This window comes from Oncorhynchus gorbuscha, linkage group LG18 (genome assembly GCF_021184085.1).
Source record: "Oncorhynchus gorbuscha isolate QuinsamMale2020 ecotype Even-year linkage group LG18, OgorEven_v1.0, whole genome shotgun sequence".
NCBI classification, from domain to species: Eukaryota; Metazoa; Chordata; class Actinopteri; order Salmoniformes; family Salmonidae; genus Oncorhynchus; species Oncorhynchus gorbuscha.
This window is the reverse complement of record NC_060190.1, coordinates 76,075,290-76,097,154: the sequence shown is the minus strand read 5'-3', so window position 1 is coordinate 76,097,154 and position 21,865 is coordinate 76,075,290. Positions and strand designations below refer to the sequence as shown.

Here is a 21,865-nt window from a genome sequence, read left to right as displayed (position 1 = left end):
CAGGGATTCGAACCAGTAACATTTTGGTTACTGGCCCAACACTAGGATACCTGCCGCCCCAGATCTCTATGGTTTAGGAAGGAGGCAAGGGAAACAGCAGCTGTTGTCTCTTTCTCCTCCAAACTTTATCCAATATTACAGATTACAATTATCAACTAGCACAGTATAGTGTACAAAATGCGCTACTCAATAGCTGTATTTTCATGGCCACAATTCTGCTGTTTTCCATCCTTCCCCACTAAATCAGGGATTCCGACCTGGGACACCAGATGAGTGGACAAAACACTCTGGTGATTGAATACGGCAGGGTAGCCTAGTGGTTAGAGCGTAGAGGTGGCAGGGTTGCCTAGTGGTTAGAGTGTAGAGGTGGCAGGGTAGCCTAGTGGTTAGAGTGTAGAGGTGGCAGCGTAGCCTAGTGGTTAGAGTGTAGAGGTGGCAGGGTAGCCTAGTGGTTAGAGTGTAGAGGTGGCAGGGTAGCCTAGTGGTTAGAGTGTAGAGGGGGCAGGGTAGCCTAGTGGTTAGAGTGTAGAGGAGGTAGGTAGCCTAGTGGTTAGAGTGTAGAGGTGGCAGCATAGCCTAGTGGTTAGAGCGTAGAGGGGGCAGGGTAGCCTAGTGGTTAGAGTGTAGAGGTGGCAGGGTAGCCTAGTGGTTAGAGTGTAGAGGCGGCAGGGTAGCCTAGTGGTTAGAGCGTAGAGGTGGCAGGGTAGCCTAGTGGTTAGAGTGTAGAGGCGGCAGGGTAGCCTAGTGGTTAGAGTGTAGAGGGGGCAGGGTAGCCTAGTGGTTAGAGTGTAGAGGCGGCAGGGTAGCCTACTGGTTAGAGTGTAGGACTAGTAACCGGAAGGTTGCAAGTTTAAATCCCCGAGCTGACAAGGTACAAATCTGTCGTTCTGCCCCTGAACAACTGTTCCTAGGCCGTCATTGAAAATAAGAATTTTTTCTTAACTGACTTGCCTAGTTAAATAAAGGTAAAAAAAAATATTACAGTAATTGACCAATTATGGTAAATCAGGTAAAAAAATAAAATCACTTCAGTCCTCAAGGGCTGGAACTGAACATCCCTGGACCATAATGACAGCTAATTGTCCCATGTTCCTGCTGTTAACCTCTCATTGTAATACGTTTCTGGGAGGTGGACTCTGAATGCCATATCGTAGTCATCATAGAGTTGCAGGAATTAAAAAGTTTAAACTGTGGAACAGTTATTTTTGTGTCTAATTATCCATAGGATATGCATTGCATGAGTATTGTGAGAATTATTCTGCCAAGACTGCGACACAACCTCATTTTTTTTAAGCCTGCAACCGTATTCTATATACTGTTATACTGTACTGTACTATACTGATTAATACAAATTTTAAAAAATCTTTAATTTAATTAATTAATTAATTAATTAATTTAATTTAAATGGAACTGTAAGTAAACTTATACTTTGTTTTATAAGTGATTGACAATATGAGTTCATAAGAAGGGATTGTGAGACACGGACAAGGAGTAATTAAAGTTAATGAACACCATTACAACTAGGCAGAAACAAATGGGTTGGGGACTGAGTAAACACAGAAGGTCGTTAGCCTATGGTTGACCCTACTGAAACTTAGCTCTGGGGTTTTTTAGATAAGGCAGTGAGTGCATTCCTAGGGTTTCTGTTAATTAAAACTGTCAGTTCAGTGGTGATCGATAATGTTGAGGGGTCAAAAGTTATCGGGGAGTGTGGTAGTAAGTTAGAATTAACTTTTAACCTTACTTTGTCCCGGTCGAGAGGAGGGGATTCTGTTAAAGCAGTGAAATGACAGCATGATCTGTATATAAACTGCTGCATGTGTTTGAGTGGTAGCGCGCTCTGAGAATAAATTATATTACCTATTATTGAAAGACTGGTCTGCGTCTATTTTATGCAAACAAGAAATCTTACCAATTCTCCTAAAATAGATTAAGGGCTTTCAATTGATGAAAGCACATTGGCATAATCAAATTATAGTAACACTATCAAACTCTATCTGTGACCTTTCAGATACTGTGACGAATGTGTCTGGTCCCCTATTGGTGGAGATTGCCAAGTCACCAGGGGCGGCTCTGGGTATCACCTTGACAACCGCCACCCACAGGAACAAACAGGTCATCGTCATCGACAGGATCAAAGCAGCTAGTGTGGTGGACAGGTGAGCAGACAGACCCACAGCTAGAGTGGTGGACAGGTGAGCAGACAGACCCACAGCTAGAGTGGTGGACAGGTGAGCAGACAGACCCACAGCTAGAGTGGTGGACAGGTGAGCAGACAGACCCACAGCTAGTGTGGTGGACAGGTGAGCAGACAGACCCACAGCTAGTGTGGTGGACAGGTGAGCAGACAGACCCACAGCTAGTGTGGTGGACAGGTAAGCAGACAGACCCACAGCTAGTGTGGTGGACAGGTGAGCAGACAGACCCACAGCTAGAGTGGTGGACAGGTGAGCAGACAGACCCACAGCTAGAGTGGTGGACAGGTGAGCAGACAGACCCACAGCTAGTGTGGTGGACAGGTGAGCAGACAGACCCACAGCTAGAGTGGTGGACAGGTGAGCAGACAGACCCACAGCTAGAGTGGTGGACAGGTGAGCAGACAGACCCACAGCTAGTGTGGTGGACAGGTGAGCAGACAGACCCACAGCTAGAGTGGTGGACAGGTGAGCAGACAGACCCACAGCTAGAGTGGTGGACAGGTGAGGTGACAGACCCACAGGTAGTGTGGTGGACAGGTGAGCAGACAAACCCACAGCTAGAGTGGTGGACAGGTGATCTGTCAGATCAACAGCTAGAGTGGTGGACAGGTGACCTGTCAGACCAACAGCTAGAGTGGTGGACAGGTGAGCAGACAGACCCACAGCTAGTGTGGTGGACAGGTGAGCAGACAGACCCACAGCTAGAGTGGTGGACAGGTGGGCAGACAGACCCACAGGTAGTGTGGTGGACAGGTGGGCAGACAGGCCCACAGCTAGAGTTGTGGACAGGTGGGCAGACAGACCCACAGCTAGAGTGGTGGACAGGTGACCTGTCAGACCAACAGCTAGAGTGGTGGACAGGTGAGCAGACAGACCCACAGCTAGTGTGGTGGACAGGTGAGCAGACAGACCCACAGCTAGAGTGGTGGACAGGTGAGCAGACAGACCCACAGCTAGAGTGGTGGACAGGTGAATTGACAGACCCACAGCTAGAGTGGTGGACAGGTGAGCAGACAGACCCACAGCTAGTGTGGTGGACAGGTGAGCAGACAGACCCACAGCTAGAGTGGTGGGACAGGTGAGCAGACAGACCCACAGCTAGAGTGGTGGGACAGGTGAGCAGACAGACCCACAGTTAGAGTGGTGGACAGGTGTGTTGACAGACCCACAGCTAGAGTGGTGGACAGGTGAGCAGACAGACCCACAGCTAGAGTGGTGGACAGGTGAGGTGACAGACCCACAGGTAGTGTGGTGGACAGGTGAGCAGACAGACCCACAGCTAGAGTGGTGGACAGGTGAGCAGACAGACCCACAGCTAGAGTGGTGCACAGGTGAGGTGACAGACCCACAGGTAGTGTGGTGGACAGGTGAGTAGACAGACCCACAGGTAGTGTGGTGGACAGATAAGTTGACAGACCCACAGGTAGTGTGGTGGACAGGAGGGTTTACAGACCCACAGGTAGTGTGGTGGACAGGTGAGCAGACAGACCCACAGCTAGAGTGGTGGACAGGTGAGCAGACAGACTCACAGCTAGAGTGGTGGACAGGTGAGCAGACAGACCCACAGCTAGAGTGGTGGACAGGTGAGCAGACAGACCCACAGCTAGAGTGGTGGACAGGTAGGCAGACAGACCCACAGCTAGAGTGGTGGACAGGTGAGCAGACAGACCCACAGCTAGAGTGGTGGACAGGTGACCTGTCAGACCAACAGCTAGAGTGGTGGACAGGTGAGTTGACAGACACACAGGTAGTGTGGTGGACAGGTGACCTGTCAGACCAACAGCTAGAGTGGTGGACAGGTGACCTGTCAGACCAACAGCTAGAGTGGTGGACAGGTGAGTTGACAGACCCACAGGTAGTGTGGTGGACAGGTGAGCTGAACTGGTAGACAGTCTACCTATCACGTCATTCCTCAGATAGACGGTCTACCTATTCACATCATTCCTCAGGAGAGCACATTAGAATACAAATACTGCTCTCTATCTGTCTCTCTCTCTCTCTCTCTCTCTCTCTCTCTCTCTCTCTCTCTCTCTCTCTCTCTCTCTCTCTCTCTCTCTCTCTCTCTCTCTAGGTGTGGAGCTCTCCATACAGGGGACCACATCCTGTCCATCGATGGGACCAGCACAGAGCACTGTTCAGTCCTAGAGGCCACACAGCTGCTAGCCAGCACATCAGACCAGGCCAAGCTAGAGATCCTCTCTGCCCACCACAGCAGACTGCCTAACAAACCACAGGACACTGGTACGGAGAGATAACACACACACACACACACGCACTCAGCAGGGACATGCCTGTGATGTCGCTTGCCTTTAGTTGTTTTAATTAGCTGTACTGAGCCTAATGTTTCCCCATGAGTATAACACTGAGACCTGCTTGCACACACACACACACACACACACACACACACACACACACACACACACACACACACACACACACACACACACACACACACACACACACACACACACACACACACACACACACACACACACACACACACACACACACACACACACACACACACACACACACACACACACACACACGCACTCAGCAGGGACAGGCCTGTGATTTTGTTTGTTGCCAGTTGTTTTAATTAGCTGTACAGGGCTTAATGTTTCCCCATGAGTATAACACTGAGAACCAGATTTATTCAGAGATGCACACATGCCAAAAATCCTGAAATCTCAGTCAGAGTTGAGCCCTGCATAGTGTGATACAAACACAAAGCTTTTTCACACAACGTGTCTTGTATCCAATGCTGCAGTGGAATATCTAGACAGCCACAGCACACCAGATTAGAGCACATCAGACTAGAGCAGGACAGACTAGAGCACAGACTAGAGGACGACAGACTAGAGGACGACAGACTAGAGGAGGACAGACTAGAGCAGGACAGACTAGAGGAGGACAGACTAGAGGAGGACAGACTAGAGCAGGACAGACTAGAGGAGGACAGACTAGAGGAGGACAGACTAGAGCAGGACAGACTAGAGCAGGACAGACTAGAGGAGGACAGACTAGAGGAGGACAGACTAGAGGAGGACAGACTAGAGCAGGACAGACTAGAGGAGGACAGACTAGAGGAGGACAGACTAGAGCAGGACAGACTAGAGCAGGACAGACTAGAGGAGGACAGACTAGAGCAGGACAGACTAGAGGAGGACAGACTAGAGGAGGACAGACTAGAGGAGGACAGACTAGAGCAGGACAGACTAGAGGAGGACAGACTAGAGCAGGACAGACTAGAGGAGGACAGACTAGAGGAGGACAGACTAGAGCAGGACAGACTAGAGGAGGACAGACTAGAGGAGGACAGACTAGAGGAGGACAGACTAGAGCAGGACAGACTAGAGGAGGACAGACTAGAGCAGGACAGACTAGAGCAGGACAGACTAGAGGAGGACAGACTAGAGCAGGACAGACTAGAGGAGGACAGACTAGAGGAGGACAGACTAGAGGAGGACAGACTAGAGGAGGACAGACTAGAGGAGGACAGACTAGAGCAGGACAGACTAGAGGAGGACAGACTAGAACAGGACAGACTAGAGCAGGACAGACTAGAGGAGGACAGACTAGAGGAGGACAGACTAGAGCACAGACTAGAGGAGGACAGACTAGAACAGGACAGACTAGAGGAGGACAGACTAGAGGAGGACAGACTAGAGCAGGACAGACTAGAGGAGGACAGACTAGAGGAGGACAGACTAGAGGAGGACAGACTAGAGGAGGACAGACTAGAACAGGACAGACTAGAGGAGGACAGACTAGAGGAGGACAGACTAGAGGAGGACAGACTAGAGGAGGACAGACTAGAGGAGGACAGACTAGAACAGGACAGACTAGAGCAGGACAGACTAGAGGAGGACAGACTAGAGGAGGACAGACTAGAGCACAGACTAGAGGAGGACAGACTAGAACAGGACAGACTAGAGGAGGACAGACTAGAGGAGGACAGACTAGAGCAGGACAGACTAGAGCAGGACAGACTAGAGGAGGACAGACTAGAGGAGGACAGACTAGAGGAGGACAGACTAGAGGAGGACAGACTAGAACAGGACAGACTAGAGGAGGACAGACTAGAGGAGGACAGACTAGAGGAGGACAGACTAGAGGAGGACAGACTAGAGCACAGACTAGAGGAGGACAGACTAGAGCAGGACAGACTAGAGGAGGACAGACTAGAGGAGGACAGACTAGAGGAGGACAGACTAGAGGAGGACAGACTAGAGCAGGACAGACTAGAGGAGGACAGACTAGAGCAGGACAGACTAGAGGAGCACAGACTAGAGGAGGACAGACTAGAGGAGGACAGACTAGAGCAGGACAGACTAGAGCAGACTAGAGGACGACAGACTAGAGGACGACAGACTAGAGGAGGACAGACTAGAGGAGGACAGACTAGAGCAGGACAGACTAGAGGAGGACAGACTAGAGGAGGACAGACTAGAGCAGGACAGACTAGAGGAGGACAGACTAGAGGAGGACAGACTAGAACAGGACAGACTAGAGGAGGACAGACTAGAGGAGGACAGACTAGAGGAGGACAGACTAGAGGAGGAAAGACTAGAACAGGACAGACTAGAGGAGGACAGACTAGAGGAGGACAGACTAGAGGAGGACAGACTAGAGGAGGACAGACTAGAGCACAGACTAGAGGAGGACAGACTAGAGCAGGACAGACTAGAGGAGGACAGACTAGAGGAGGACAGACTAGAGGAGGACAGACTAGAGGAGGACAGACTAGAGCAGGACAGACTAGAGGAGGACAGACTAGAGCAGGACAGACTAGAGGAGCACAGACTAGAGGAGGACAGACTAGAGGAGGACAGACTAGAGCAGGACAGACTAGAGCAGACTAGAGGACGACAGACTAGAGGACGACAGACTAGAGGAGGACAGACTAGAGGAGGACAGACTAGAGCAGGACAGACTAGAGGAGGACAGACTAGAGGAGGACAGACTAGAGGAGGACAGACTAGAGGAGGACAGACTAGAGCAGGACAGACTAGAGGAGCACAGACTAGAGGAGGACAGACTAGAGGAGGACAGACTAGAGCAGGACAGACTAGAGGAGGACAGACTAGAGGAGCACAGACTAGAGGAGGACAGACTAGAGGAGGACAGACTAGAGCAGGACAGACTAGAGGAGGACAGACTAGAGGAGGACAGACTAGAGCAGGACAGACTAGAGGAGGACAGACTAGAGGAGGACAGACTAGAGGAGGACAGACTAGAGGAGGACAGACTAGAGGAGGACAGACTAGAGGAGGACAGACTAGAGGAGGACAGACTAGAGCAGGACAGACTAGAGGAGGACAGACTAGAGGAGGACAGACTAGAGGAGGACAGACTAGAGGAGGACAGACTAGAGGAGGACAGACTAGAGCAGGACAGACTAGAGGAGGACAGACTAGAGCAGGACAGACTAGAGGAGGACAGACTAGAGGAGGACAGACTAGAGGAGGACAGACTAGAGGAGGACAGACTAGAGGACGACAGACTAGAGGAGGACAGACTAGAGGAGGACAGACTAGAGCAGGACAGACTAGAGCAGGACAGACTAGAGGAGGACAGACTAGAGGAGGACAGACTAGAGGAGGACAGACTAGAGGAGGACAGACTAGAACACAGACTAGAGCAGGACAGACTAGAGGAGGACAGACTAGAGGAGGACAGACTAGAGCACAGACTAGAGGAGGACAGACTAGAGGAGGACAGACTAGAGCAGGACAGACTAGAGCAGGACAGACTAGAGGAGGACAGACTAGAGGAGGACAGACTAGAGGAGGACAGACTAGAGCACAGACTAGAGGAGGACAGACTAGAGGAGGACAGACTAGAGGAGGACAGACTAGAGGAGGACAGACTAGAGCAGGACAGACTAGAGGAGGACAGACTAGAGCAGGACAGACTAGAGGAGGACAGACTAGAGCAGGACAGACTAGAGCAGACTAGAGGACGACAGACTAGAGGACGACAGACTAGAGGAGGACAGACTAGAGGAGGACAGACTAGAGCAGGACAGACTAGAGGAGGACAGACTAGAGGAGGACAGACTAGAGGAGGACAGACTAGAGGAGGACAGACTAGAGGAGGACAGACTAGAGGAGGACAGACTAGAGGAGGACAGACTAGAGGAGGACAGACTAGAGGAGGACAGACTAGAGGAGGACAGACTAGAGGAGGACAGACTAGAGGAGGACAGACTAGAGGAGGACAGACTAGAGGAGGACAGACTAGAGGAGGACAGACTAGAGGAGGACAGACTAGAGCAGGACAGACTAGAGGAGGACAGACTAGAGCAGGACAGACTAGAGGAGGACAGACTAGAGGAGGACAGACTAGAGGAGGACAGACTAGAGGAGGACAGACTAGAGGAGGACAGACTAGAGCACAGACTAGAGGACGACAGACTAGAGCAGACTAGAGCAGGACAGACTAGAGGAGGACAGACTAGAGGAGGACAGACTAGAGCAGGACAGACTAGAGGAGGACAGACTAGAGCAGGACAGACTAGAGGAGGACAGACTAGAGCAGGACAGACTAGAGCAGGACAGACTAGAGGAGGACAGACTAGAGGAGGACAGACTAGAGGAGGACAGACTAGAGGAGGACAGACTAGAGCAGGACAGACTAGAGGAGGACAGACTAGAGGAGGACAGACTAGAGGAGGACAGACTAGAGCAGGACAGACTAGAGGACGACAGACTAGAGGACGACAGACTAGAGGAGGACAGACTAGAGGAGGACAGACTAGAGCAGGACAGACTAGAGGAGGACAGACTAGAGGAGGACAGACTAGAGGAGGACAGACTAGAGGAGGACAGACTAGAGGAGGACAGACTAGAGGAGGACAGACTAGAGGAGGACAGACTAGAGGAGGACAGACTAGAGGAGGACAGACTAGAGGAGGACAGACTAGAGGAGGACAGACTAGAGGAGGACAGACTAGAGGAGGACAGACTAGAGGAGGACAGACTAGAGGAGGACAGACTAGAGGAGGACAGACTAGAGGAGGACAGACTAGAGGAGGACAGACTAGAGGAGGACAGACTAGAGGAGGACAGACTAGAGCAGGACAGACTAGAGGAGGACAGACTAGAGGACGACAGACTAGAGGAGGACAGACTAGAGGAGGACAGACTAGAGGAGGACAGACTAGAGCACAGACTAGAGGACGACAGACTAGAGGAGGACAGACTAGAGGAGGACAGACTAGAGGAGGACAGACTAGAGCACAGACTAGAGGACGACAGACTAGAGGAGGACAGACTAGAGGAGGACAGACTAGAGGAGGACAGACTAGAGCACAGACTAGAGGACGACAGACTAGAGGAGGACAGACTAGAGCAGGACAGACTAGAGGAGGACAGACTAGAGGACGACAGACTAGAGGAGGACAGACTAGAGGAGGACAGACTAGAGGAGGACAGACTAGAGGAGGACAGACTAGAGGACGACAGACTAGAGGAGGACAGACTAGAGGACGACAGACTAGAGGACGACAGACTAGAGGAGGACAGACTAGAGGAGGACAGACTAGAGGACGACAGACTAGAGGACAGACTAGAGGAGGACAGACTAGAGGAGGACAGACTAGAGGAGGACAGACTAGAGGAGGACAGACTAGAGGAGGACAGACTAGAGGAGGACAGACTAGAGGAGGACAGACTAGGAGGACAGACTAGAGGAGGACAGACTAGAGCAGGACAGACTAGAGGAGGACAGACTAGAGGAGGACAGACTAGAGGAGGACAGACTAGAGGAGGACAGACTAGAGGAGGACAGACTAGAGGAGGACAGACTAGAGCAGGACAGACTAGAGGAGGACAGACTAGAGGAGGACAGACTAGAGGAGGACAGACTAGAGGAGGACAGACTAGAGGAGGACAGACTAGAGCAGGACAGACTAGAGGAGGACAGACTAGAGGAGGACAGACTAGAGCAGGACAGACTAGAGGAGGACAGACTAGAGGAGGACAGACTAGAGGAGGACAGACTAGAGGAGGACAGACTAGAGGAGGACAGACTAGAGGAGGACAGACTAGAGCAGGACAGACTAGAGGAGGACAGACTAGAGGAGGACAGACTAGAGGAGGACAGACTAGAGGAGGACAGACTAGAGGAGGACAGACTAGAGGAGGACAGACTAGAGGAGGACAGACTAGAGGAGGACAGACTAGAGGAGGACAGACTAGAGCAGGACAGACTAGAGGAGGACAGACTAGAGGAGGACAGACTAGAGGAGGACAGACTAGAGGAGGACAGACTAGAGGAGGACAGACTAGAGGAGGACAGACTAGAGGAGGACAGACTAGAGGAGGACAGACTAGAGGAGGACAGACTAGAGGAGGACAGACTAGAGGAGGACAGACTAGAGGAGGACAGACTAGAGCAGGACAGACTAGAGCAGACTAGGGCAGGGCAGACTAGAGCAGACTAGGGCAGGGCAGACTAGGGCAGGGCAGACTAGAGCAGACTAGGGCAGGGCAGACTAGAGCAGACTAGGGCAGGCTAGAGCAGACTAGGGCAGGGCAGACTAGAGCAGACTAGGGCAGGGCAGACTAGAGCAGACTAGGGCAGGGCAGATTAGAGCAGACTAGGGCAGACTAGAGCAGACTAGGGCAGGGCAGACTAGAGCAGACTAGGGCAGGGCAGACTAGGGCAGGGCAGACTAGAGCAGACTAGGGCAGGGCAGACTAGAGCAGACTAGGGCAGGCTAGAGCAGACTAGGGCAGGGCAGACTAGAGCAGACTAGGGCAGGGCAGACTAGAGCAGACTAGGGCAGGGCAGACTAGAGCAGACTAGGGCAGACTAGAGCAGACTAGGGCAGGGCAGACTAGAGCAGACTAGGGCAGGCTAGAGTAGACTAGGGCAGGCTAGAGCAGACTAGGGCAGGGCAGACTAGAGCAGACTAGGGCAGGGCAGACTAGAGCAGACTAGGGCAGGGCAGACTAGAGCAGACTAGGGCAGACTAGAGCAGACTAGGGCAGGGCAGACTAGAGCAGACTAGGGCAGACTAGAGCAGACTAGGGCAGGGCAGACTAGAGCAGACTAGGGCAGGGCAGACTAGAGCAGACTAGGGCAGACTAGAGCAGACTAGGGCAGGGCAGACTAGAGCAGACTAGGGCAGGCTAGAGTAGACTAGGGCAGGCTAGAGCAGACTAGGGCAGGGCAGACTAGAGCAGACTAGGGCAGGGCAGACTAGAGCAGACTAGGGCAGGGCAGACTAGAGCAGACTAGGGCAGACTAGAGCAGACTAGGGCAGGGCAGACTAGAGCAGACTAGGGCAGACTAGAGCAGACTAGGGCAGGGCAGACTAGAGCAGACTAGGGCAGGGCAGACTAGAGCAGACTAGGGCAGGGCAGACTAGGGCAGGGCAGACTAGAGCAGACTAGGGCAGGGCAGACTAGAGCAGACTAGGGCAGGGCAGACTAGGGCAGGGCAGACTAGAGCAGACTAGGGCAGGGCAGACTAGAGCAGACTAGGGCAGGCTAGAGCAGACTAGGGCAGGGCAGACTAGAGCAGACTAGGGCAGGGCAGACTAGAGCAGACTAGGGCAGGGCAGACTAGAGCAGACTAGGGCAGACTAGAGCAGACTAGGGCAGGGCAGACTAGAGCAGACTAGGGCAGGCTAGAGTAGACTAGGGCAGGGCAGACTAGAGCAGACTAGGGCAGGCTAGAGCAGACTAGGGCAGGGCAGACTAGAGCAGGCTAGAGCAGGGCAGACTAGTGCAGGGCAGACTAGAGCAGACTAGGGCAGGCTAGAGCAGACTAGGGCAGGGCAGACTAGAGCAGACTAGGGCAGGGCAGACTAGAGCAGACTAGGGCAGGCTAGAGCAGACTAGGGCAGGGCAGACTAGAGCAGACTAGGGCAGGCTAGAGCAGACTAGGGCAGGGCAGACTAGAGCAGACTAGGGCAGGCTAGAGCAGACTAGGGCAGGGCAGACTAGAGCAGGCTAGAGCAGAGCAGATCAGGGCGGATCAGAGTAGAGCAGTACAGAACACAACAGACTAGAGCAAGGCAGACTAGATTAGGGCACAGTAGAGCAGGGCAGAGCAGAGCAGAGCAGAACACATCAAACTAGAGCAGGGCAGAGTAGAACAGAACAACGCTCCCAGCCCTCAATGTGTGGAAGAATAGGAGGTCTCTGATACACCCAGACAGGCAGTATCTTACAGGATCTGATTCATGCCTTCTATGTGGGTCAGCTTATGCAAAAGACTGCACTAGACATGCACAATCATCTGATGTTAGGACAGTGAAAGCTGCAGATTTTATTTATTGTCACTGGCTATGCACCGAGAGTTTGTGACCGGATCAATTCAGTAGTGTGGTTAAACCATAGAGATACAGTATATAGTAAACTCTAGACACTGTACTTCAACTGTTATGTGTTATTTCAGTCCCATTCTATTCAATTCCATTCTTTTCTGTTCCCTTCTATTCAGTTCCATTGTATTCTATTCAGTTCCATTGTATTCTATTCAGTTCCCTTCTATTCAGTTCCCTTCTATTCAGTTCCCTTCTATTCAGTTCCCTTCTATTCAGTTCCCTTCTATTCAGTTCCCTTCTATTCAGTTCCATTGTATTCTATTCAGTTCCATTGTATTCTATTCAGTTCCCTTCTATTCAGTTAGCTTCTATTCAGTTCGCTTCTATTCAGTTCCCTTCTATTCAGTTCGCTTCTATTCAGTTCCCTTCTATTCAGTTCCTTTCTATTCAATTCCATTCTATTCAGTTCCATTGTATTCTATTCAGTTCCCTTCTATTCAGTTCCATTGTATTCTGTTCAGTTCCATTCTATTCAGTTCCCTTCGATTCAGCTCGTTTCTATTCAGTTCCCTTTTATTCAGTTCCCTTTTATTCAGTTCCCTTCGATTCAGTTCCCTTCTATTCAGTTCCATTGTATTCTGTTCAGTTCCATTCTATTCAGTTCCCTTCGATTCAGCTCGTTTCTATTCAGTTCCCTTTTATTCAGTTCCCTTCGATTCAGCTCGTTTCTATTCAGTTCCCTTCTATTCAGTTCCTTTCTATTCAATTCCATTGTATTCTATTCAGTTCTCTTCTATTCAGTTCCATTGTACTCTATTCAGTTCTCTTCTATTCCGTTCCCTTCTATTCAGTTCCATTGTATTCTATTCAGTTCGCTTCTATTCAGTTCGCTTCTATTCAGTTCCTTTCTATTCAATTCCATTCTATTCAGTTCAATTGTATTCTATTCAGTTCCCTTCTATTCAGTTCCCTTCTATTCAGTTCCATTGTATTCTATTCAGTTCTCTTCTATTCAGTTCCATTGTACTCTATTCAGTTCCCTTCTATTCAGTTCCCTTCTATTCAGTTCCATTGTATTCTATTCAGTTCCCTTCTATTCAGTTCCATTGTATTCTATTCAGTTCCCTTCTATTCAGTTCGCTTCTATTCAGTTCCCTTCTATTCAGTTCCTTTCTATTCAGTTCCCTTCTATTCAGTTCCATTGTATTCTGTTCAGTTCCATTCTATTCAGTTCCCTTCGATTCAGCTCGTTTCTATTCAGTTCCCTTTTATTCAGTTCCCTTTTATTCAGTTCCCTTCGATTCAGTTCCCTTCGATTCAGTTCCATTGTATTCTGTTCAGTTCCATTCTATTCAGTTCCCTTCGATTCAGCTCGTTTCTATTCAGTTCCCTTTTATTCAGTTCCCTTCGATTCAGCTCGTTTCTATTCAGTTCCCTTCTATTCAGTTCCTTTCTATTCAATTCCATTCTATTCAGTTCCATTGTATTCTATTCAGTTCCCTTCTATTCAGTTCCCTTCTATTCAGTTCCATTGTATTCTATTCAGTTCTCTTCTATTCAGTTCCATTGTACTCTATTCAGTTCTCTTCTATTCCGTTCCCTTCTATTCAGTTCCATTGTATTCTATTCAGTTCCCTTCTATTCAGTTCGCTTCTATTCAGTTCGCTTCTATTCAGTTCCCTTCTATTCAGTTCGCTTCTATTCAGTTCCCTTCTATTCAGTTCCTTTCTATTCAATTCCATTCTATTCAGTTCCATTGTATTCTATTCAGTTCCCTTCTATTCAGTTCCATTGTATTCTGTTCAGTTCCATTCTATTCAGTTCCCTTCGATTCAGCTCGTTTCTATTCAGTTCCCTTTTATTCAGTTCCCTTCGATTCAGTTCCCTTCTATTCAGTTCCTTTTGATTCAGTTACCTTCTATTCAGTTCCCTTCTATTCAGTTCCCTTCTATTCAGTTCCCTTCTATTCAGTTCCCTTCTATTCAGTTACCTTCTATTCAGTTACCTTCGATTCAGTTTGCTTCTATTCAGTTCCATTGTATTCTATTCAGTTCCCTTCTATTCAGTTCCCTTCTATTCAGTTAAATTTGATTCAGTTACCTTCTATTCAGTTCCATTGTATTCTATTCAGTTCCCTTCTATTCAGTTCGCTTCTATTCAGTTCCCTTCTATTCAGTTCCCTTCTATTCAGTTAAATTTGATTCAGTTACCTTCTATTCAGTTCCATCTTCAACATGATTTAAGGATTAAGTAAGAACATGTCAGGTCCCGTTGGTATCCTTTACTATACATTGTACATACTGTAGCAGTTCTCCCAGAATTTAACAGCTTCAAAAATGTTTTCCTACTGTATCATGGTTCTTGGCAGGGATTTGTGTTTGTGTGTACAGTATGTTATGTTACTGTGAGGATTATATCAAATCTTTGCATGGGTTGGTACACGCTACATGCAACATGCTACATGCTACACGCTAAATGTGTTTTCCTACTGTATCATGGTTCTTGGCAGGGATTTGTGTTGGTGTGTACACTATGTTATGTTACTGTGAGGATTATATCAAATCTTTGCATGGGTTGGTACACGCTACATGCTACATGCTACATGCTACACGCTAAATGTGTTTTCCTACTGTATCATGGTTCTTGGCAGGGATTTGTGTTGGTGTGTACACTATGTTACGTTCCTGTGAGGATTATATGAAATCTTTGCATGGGTTGGTACACGCTACATGCTACACGCTAAATGCTACATGTTCCAGGGAGAACACAAGGCTACATGCTACACGCTAAATGCTACATGTTCCAGGGAGAACACAAGGCCTGTACTACAGCTTTTTGTTTCCCTTGAAGCCTTTGTATTTATTTTATTTTATTACTAATTAAAAAAACATATATATACTTTTACCCCTTTTTCTCCCCAATTTCTTGGTATCCAATTGGTAGTTACAGTCTTGTCTCATCGCTGCAACTCCCATACGGACTCGGGAGAGACGAAGTTCGAGAGCCATGTGTCCTCCGAAATACTTCCGAAATATGACCCAACAAAGCTTCTTCACACAATGCCACTTAACCCGGAAGCCAGCCACACCAATGTGTCGGAGGTGCACCTGGCGACCGTGTCAGCGTGCTTTGTACCTGGCCTGCCACAGGAGTTGCTAGAGCGCGATGGGACAAGGACATCCCTCCTTTTGCCAAACCCTCCCCTTGTGAAGATGGCACCGAAGGAGATGGCAGCATCGCGGCTAGCTCTTAGAAAACTTTGCAGTATTTAGTTTTTTTTATATACTATTTTTTTACATTATTAGCTCAGGAAATGTTTTGTGTCATCACATACAGCCGGGTAGAACTATTGGATATTATAGTGGCGGTAACTCACCAGAACTACCAGCATTACGACCAGAAATATGACTTTATGGAGCAGATCATTTGTTCAGTCTCCCAAAAACAATTGAACTTATTCCAGAGCCTGACACAAAACATCGCCGACAGAGGAGAGGCACTCGAGGCGGCCGGCTGGTTCGACTTAGGAGGCACGCACACCACCCACCGCTTCCGAATATATTACTTGCTAATGTTCAGTCTTTGGATAACAAAGTTGATGAGCTTAGAGCAAGGATTTATTTACGGAGAGCCATCTGAATAATTGTCTCTCCGGAAAGCACAAGGGCGGGAGGGGGGGGTTCATGATCAACGACTCATGGTGTAACTCTAAGAACATACAGGAACTCTCCTCTGTCCTCCTCTGTCATCGCCATGGCCACGGCCCTCAAAGAACTTCACTGGACTTTATGCAAACTGGAAACCACATATCCTGAGGTTGCATTTATTGTAGCTGGGGATTTTCACAAAGTAAATCTGAGGACTAGGCTGCTGAAATTCTATCAACATGTTGACTGTCCTACTCGCCCTACTAAGACTCTCAACCATTGCTATTCAAATGGGATACTAACAAGGCCCTCCCCTGCCCTCCTTTCGGCAAATCTGACCACTCCATCTTACTCCTCCCGTCCTATTGGCAGAAACTCAAACAGGAAGTGCCCGTGCTTCATACTATTCAATGCTAGTCTGACCAATCGGAATCCATGCTTCAGGATTGTTGATCACGTGGACTGAGATATGTTCCGGGTAGCGTGCAAAAACGGTGACTAAGTGACTAAGTTCATCGGGAAGTGTATAGGAGATGTAGTACCCACTGTGACTATTAAAACCTACCCTAACCAGAAACCGTGGATAGATGGGAGCATTCGTGCGCAACTGAAAGTGCAAACCATCGCATTTAACAATGGCAAAGCGACTGGTAATATGGCACACTTTTTCAGTTCTGCCCACACATTTTCTAAGGGTTTGATGTCAGGGCTTTGTGATGGCCCCTCCAATACCTTGACTTTGTTTTCCTTAAGGCAACTTTGTAATTATGCTTGGGGTCATTGTCCATTTGGAAGACCCATTTGCAACCAAGCTTTAACTTCCTGACTGATGTCTTGAAATATATCCACAGAATTTTCCGTCCTCATGATGCCATCTATTTTGTGAAGTGCACCAGTCCCTCCTGCAGCAAAGCACCCCCACAACATGATGCTGCCACCCCAGTGCTTCACGGTTGGGATGGTGTTCTTCGGCTTGCAAGCCTACCCCTTTTTCCTCCAAACATAACAATGGTCATTATGGCCAAACAGTTCTATTTTTGTTTCATCAGACCAGAGGACATTTCTCCAAAAAGTCTGATCTTTGTCCCCATGTACAGTTGCAAACTGTAGTCTGGCTTTTTTATGGCGGTTTTGGAGCAGTGGCTTCTCCTTGCTGAGCGGCCTTTCAGGTTATGTCGATATAGGACTCGTTTTACTGTGGATATAGATACTTTTGTACCTGTTTCCTCCAGCATCTTCACAAGGTCCTTTGCTGTTGTTCTGGGATTGATTTGCACTTTTCACACCAAAGTACGTTCATCTCTAGGAGACAGAACGTGTCTCCTTCCTGAGCGGTATGACGGCTGCATGGTCCCATGGTGTTTATACAATGTGTACTATTATTTGTACAGATGAACATGGTACCTTCAGGCATTTGGAAATTGCTCCCAATGATCAACCAGACTTGTGGAGTTCTTCAATTTTTTTCTGATGTCTTGGCTGATTTCTTTTGATTTTCCCATGAGGTCAAGGAAAGAGGCACTGAGTTTGAAGGTAGGCCTTGAAATACATCCACAGGTACACCTCCAATTGACTCAAGTTATGTACATTAGCCTATCAGAAGCTTCTAAAGCCATGACATCATTTTCTGAAATTCTCCAAGCTGTTTAAAGGCACAGTCAACTTAGTGTATATCTGTATATCTGTGTACAGTGCTTTCAGAACGTATTCACGCCCCTTGACCTTTCCCACATTTTGTTGTGTTCCAGACAGAATTTATATAAATTAACATTTTGCCTCACTGGACTACACCCAATACCCAAATTCTAAATTGTTTTTATTTGGCATGAAATCATTGAACCACAAGAATGGAATGGAATTTAACTGTAAGGTGACAAATATAATTTGATTTCATTTGATTTGGTGACAGGCAGTGGCTGAGAGTGTGGGGCGTAGAATCGAGCCTTGGGGTACTCCCTTGGTGACAGGCAGTGGCTGAGAGTGTGGGGCGTGAAACTAGAGTGGTGGTAGGGGTGAAGGCAAACTTTGATGAGAATGCCTCTCTCCCCCTTGTTGCGAGAAGGGCAGGGGGGAAGCTCAGGCTTGTTCTTTCTAGCTGTGCCAACCATGGTGATCTTCCTCTTCAGGAACTGCTGGCTGAGTTCAATCAGTAGCACGTGCTGCTGTTTTTGTGGTGTGTAGAAGATTTTATTACTGCCGGGTCAAAAATGACTCTCTTTATACCCTGGTGGTGTACAGCTTCAATGGAAATATTAACAAAGGAGATGTTTCACTTTGTCTGATGTTGGGGTCACTCTAGGAAAAGTAATCCAATTTCAAGTTGAAATAATATGATTTAGGGGTTTTTCTCTGCTGTTAAACATAGTGGTGAGTCATTTTTTTTTACCCTTAAGACAACACAAGGGTTAATGGCTGTGATAGGAAAAAACTGAGGATGGATCAACAACATTGTAGTTACTACGCAATACTAACCTAAAGGACAGAGGGAAAAGAAGGAAGCCTGTACAGAATAAAAATATTCAAAAACATATATTCTGTTTGCAACAAGGCGCTAAAGTAAAACTGCAAATATAAATCAACTTCATGAATATGTGTTATGTTGGGCCAAATCCAACACATCACTGAGTACCACTCTTCATATTTTCAAGCATGGTGGTGGCTGTTAAGGAATGCTTGTCATCGGCACAGACTATGGTGTTTTTTGGGGGGATTAAAGATAAACGGAATAGAGCTAAGCTCAAGCTAAATCCCAGAGGAAAACCTGGTTCAGTCTGCTTTCCAACAGACACTGGCAGACAAATTCACCTTTCAGCAGGACAATAACCTAAAACACAAGGCCAAATATACACTGGAGTTGGTTAACAAGACGACATTGAATGTTCCTAAGTGACATAGTTCAAGTTTTGACTTAAATTGTTTTGTAAATCTATGGCAAGACCTGAAAATGGCTATCTAACAAAAATTAACAGCCAACTTGACAGAGCTTGAAGTATTGATGTGCAAATGCAGGTGTACAAAGCTCTTAATATAATATAATATAATATATCCCATTTAGCAGACGCTTTTGTCCAAAGCTGGGGCCACTACTTTTACATATGGGTGGCCCCAGCGGGAATCGAACCCACGACGCTTGGCGTTGCAAGCGCCATGCTCTACCGACTGAGCCACACAGGATTTACCCAGAAAGACTTGCAGCTGTAATCGCTCTTAGAGACTTACCCAGAAAGACTCGCAGCTGTAATCGCTCTTAGAGACTTACCCAGAAAGACTCGCAGCTGTAATCGCTCTTAGAGACTTACCCAGAAAGACTCACAGCTGTAATCGCTGCCAAAGGTGATTCTAACATGTATTGACACAGGGGGTGTGAATACTTATATAAATTAGATATTTCTGTATATAATTTTCTAGAAATGTGCTAAAAATTTTAAAAACATGTTTTCACTTTGTCATTATGAGGTATTGTGTGGAGATGTGTGAGAAAAAATAAGATTTTTCGTCCATTTTGAATTTCAGGCTGTAACACAACAACATGTGGAATCAAAGGGGTACGAATACTTGTTGAAGGTGTGTGTGTGTGTGTGTGTGTGTGTGTGTGTGTGTGTGTGTGTGTGTGTGTGTGTGTGTGTGTGTGTGTGTGTGTGTGTGTGTGTGTGTGTGTGTGTGTGTGTGTGTGTGTGTGTGTGTGTGTGTGTGTGTGTGTGTGCGTGTGAACGAGTGTGTGTACATGTGTGGCGTGTGAACGAGTGTGTGTGTGTGTGTGTGTGTGTGTGTGTGTGTGTGTGTGTGTGTGTGTGTGTGTGTGTGTGTGTGTGTGTGTGTGTGTGTGTGTGTGTGTGTGTGTGTGTGTGTGTGTGTGTGTGTGTGTGTGTGTGTGTGTGTGTGTGTGTGTGTGTGTGTGTGTTTGTGTAGTGTGTCCGTGTGTGTGTGTCACCAGATCTAAATGCTGTTTAGTGATGTTGGGAGGTTGCAAAGCTTGGATTAGAAAAAGGGGGAAGATGAGAAAAGGGGGAGACAGAGAGTGGGAGAGAGAGAGAGGAGAGAGAGAGAGAGAGAGAGAGAGAGAGAGAGAGGAGAGAGAGAGAGAGAGAGAGAGAGAGAGAGAGAGAGAGAGAGAGAGAGAGAGAGAGAGAGAGAGAGAGAGAGAGAGAGGGAGGAAGACAGTGATAGAAAGAGAGAGAAACAGGGGTAGAGAGAGATAGAGGGAGAGAGAGGAAGACAGAGGTAGAAAGAGAGAGAAAAGATTCCATTCATGTCATTACACCTCTCTTGTTTCCTCCATCTTGTCCTCCCTCGTTTTCACTCTCGTTTCCTCCCTCTTTTCTCTCTCATTCCCCCCCTCCCTCCCTCGCTGTGACTTCCTAGCTCCAACCTTGTGATTGTTCCCTCACCTACGTGGATTAATGGTCGTGTGTGGGTCTGATTTAACATAATTAAAAGCTCATCTCAGTCCCTTTAAAGATGGAATCCACGGTAGGGAAACAGCGCCACCGGGCCGCTGTTATTGCTGTTTTTGTTTTTGTTGTTTTGTTTTGTTGACCACCGTTGAGGAGAGGAGCGTTTTGCAACAACGTGCTGTTCAAGGGGAGAAACGTTGTAATATTTCAAACAGACGTGGCTGTTTTCAACATTCCCTGTTGAGGATTTATCAAGAGGTTACGGGACGCTACACAAAGCACTTAGAACACATGGTCTGTTTGAAACCCCCAACTCCTGTCAGTAAAGTAATGACATTGACATCATGTACTGTAGTCTACACACACAGACAATGAATGAAGCAATAGCACATGCCAAGTGTATTGCATTGTACTTTTTAGCCTAGTGGTTAAGAGTGTTGGGGCCAGTAACTGAGAGGTTGCTGGTTCGAATCCCCGTGCCGAGTAGGTGAAAAAGTTGTCAATGTGCCCTTGAGCGAGGTACTTAACTTTAATTGCGCCTGTAAATTCCTCTGTATTAGAGCGTTTGCTAAATTACTAAAATGTAAAAATTGAATAAACCATTAATAATCCCAATGCCTAAATACCTGTTTAAAAACTATTAATAATCCCAATGCTTAATCCCTGTTTAATAAACTATTAATAATCCCAATGCTAAATCCCTGTTTAATAAACCATTAATAATCCCAATTCTAAATGCCTGTTTAATAAACCATTAATAATCCCAATGCTAAATCCCTGTTTAATAAACCATTAATAATCCCAATGCCTAAATCCCTGTTTAATAAACTATTAATAATCCCAATGCTAAATCCCTGTTTAATAAACCATTAATAATCCCAATGCTTAATCCCTGTTTAATAAACTATTAATAATCCCAATGCTAAATCCCTGTTTAATAAACCATTAATAATCCCAATGCTTAATCCCTGTTTAATAAACTATTAATAATCCCAATGCTAAATCCCTGTTTAATAAACTATTGATAATCCCAATTCTAAATCCCTGTTTAATAAACCATTAATAATCCCAATTCTAAATCCCTGTTTAATAAACCATTAATAATCCCAATGCTAAATCCCTGTTTAATAAACCATTAATAATCCCAATGCCTAAATCCCTGTTTAATAAACCTGTGTGGGCTGTTCTCCAGTCCTATTACTGAGATAAGGACTGGCCTTAATACCAAATGATTGAAAAATGTGTTATATGAAACAATGCCAGAGCTGTGTGTGTGTGTGTGTGTGTGTGTGTGTGTGTGTGTGTGTGTGTGTGTGTGTGTGTGTGTGTGTGTGTGTGTGTGTG

General features: G+C 47.3%; 1 protein-coding gene and 1 non-coding gene across 4 annotated transcripts in view; one reads left to right on the top strand and one right to left on the bottom strand.

Moving 5' to 3' along the window:
• The window catches only part of LOC124003805 (glutamate receptor-interacting protein 2-like), a 251,701-nt gene that overhangs the window by 123,483 nt on the left and 106,353 nt on the right, over window positions 1–21,865 (top strand). For all 3 annotated transcript variants that reach the window (XM_046312392.1, XM_046312390.1, XM_046312389.1), the window contains 2 exons: window positions 2,012–2,159; window positions 4,270–4,439. In XM_046312392.1, coding sequence (XP_046168348.1) covers window positions 2,012–2,159; window positions 4,270–4,439 — 318 coding nt within the window. The remainder of the gene's footprint in view (window positions 1–2,011; window positions 2,160–4,269; window positions 4,440–21,865) is intronic.
• trnaa-ugc lies at window positions 19,228–19,297 on the bottom strand. Its single transcript has one exon. It is a non-coding gene; the product is annotated as a tRNA-Ala (tRNA).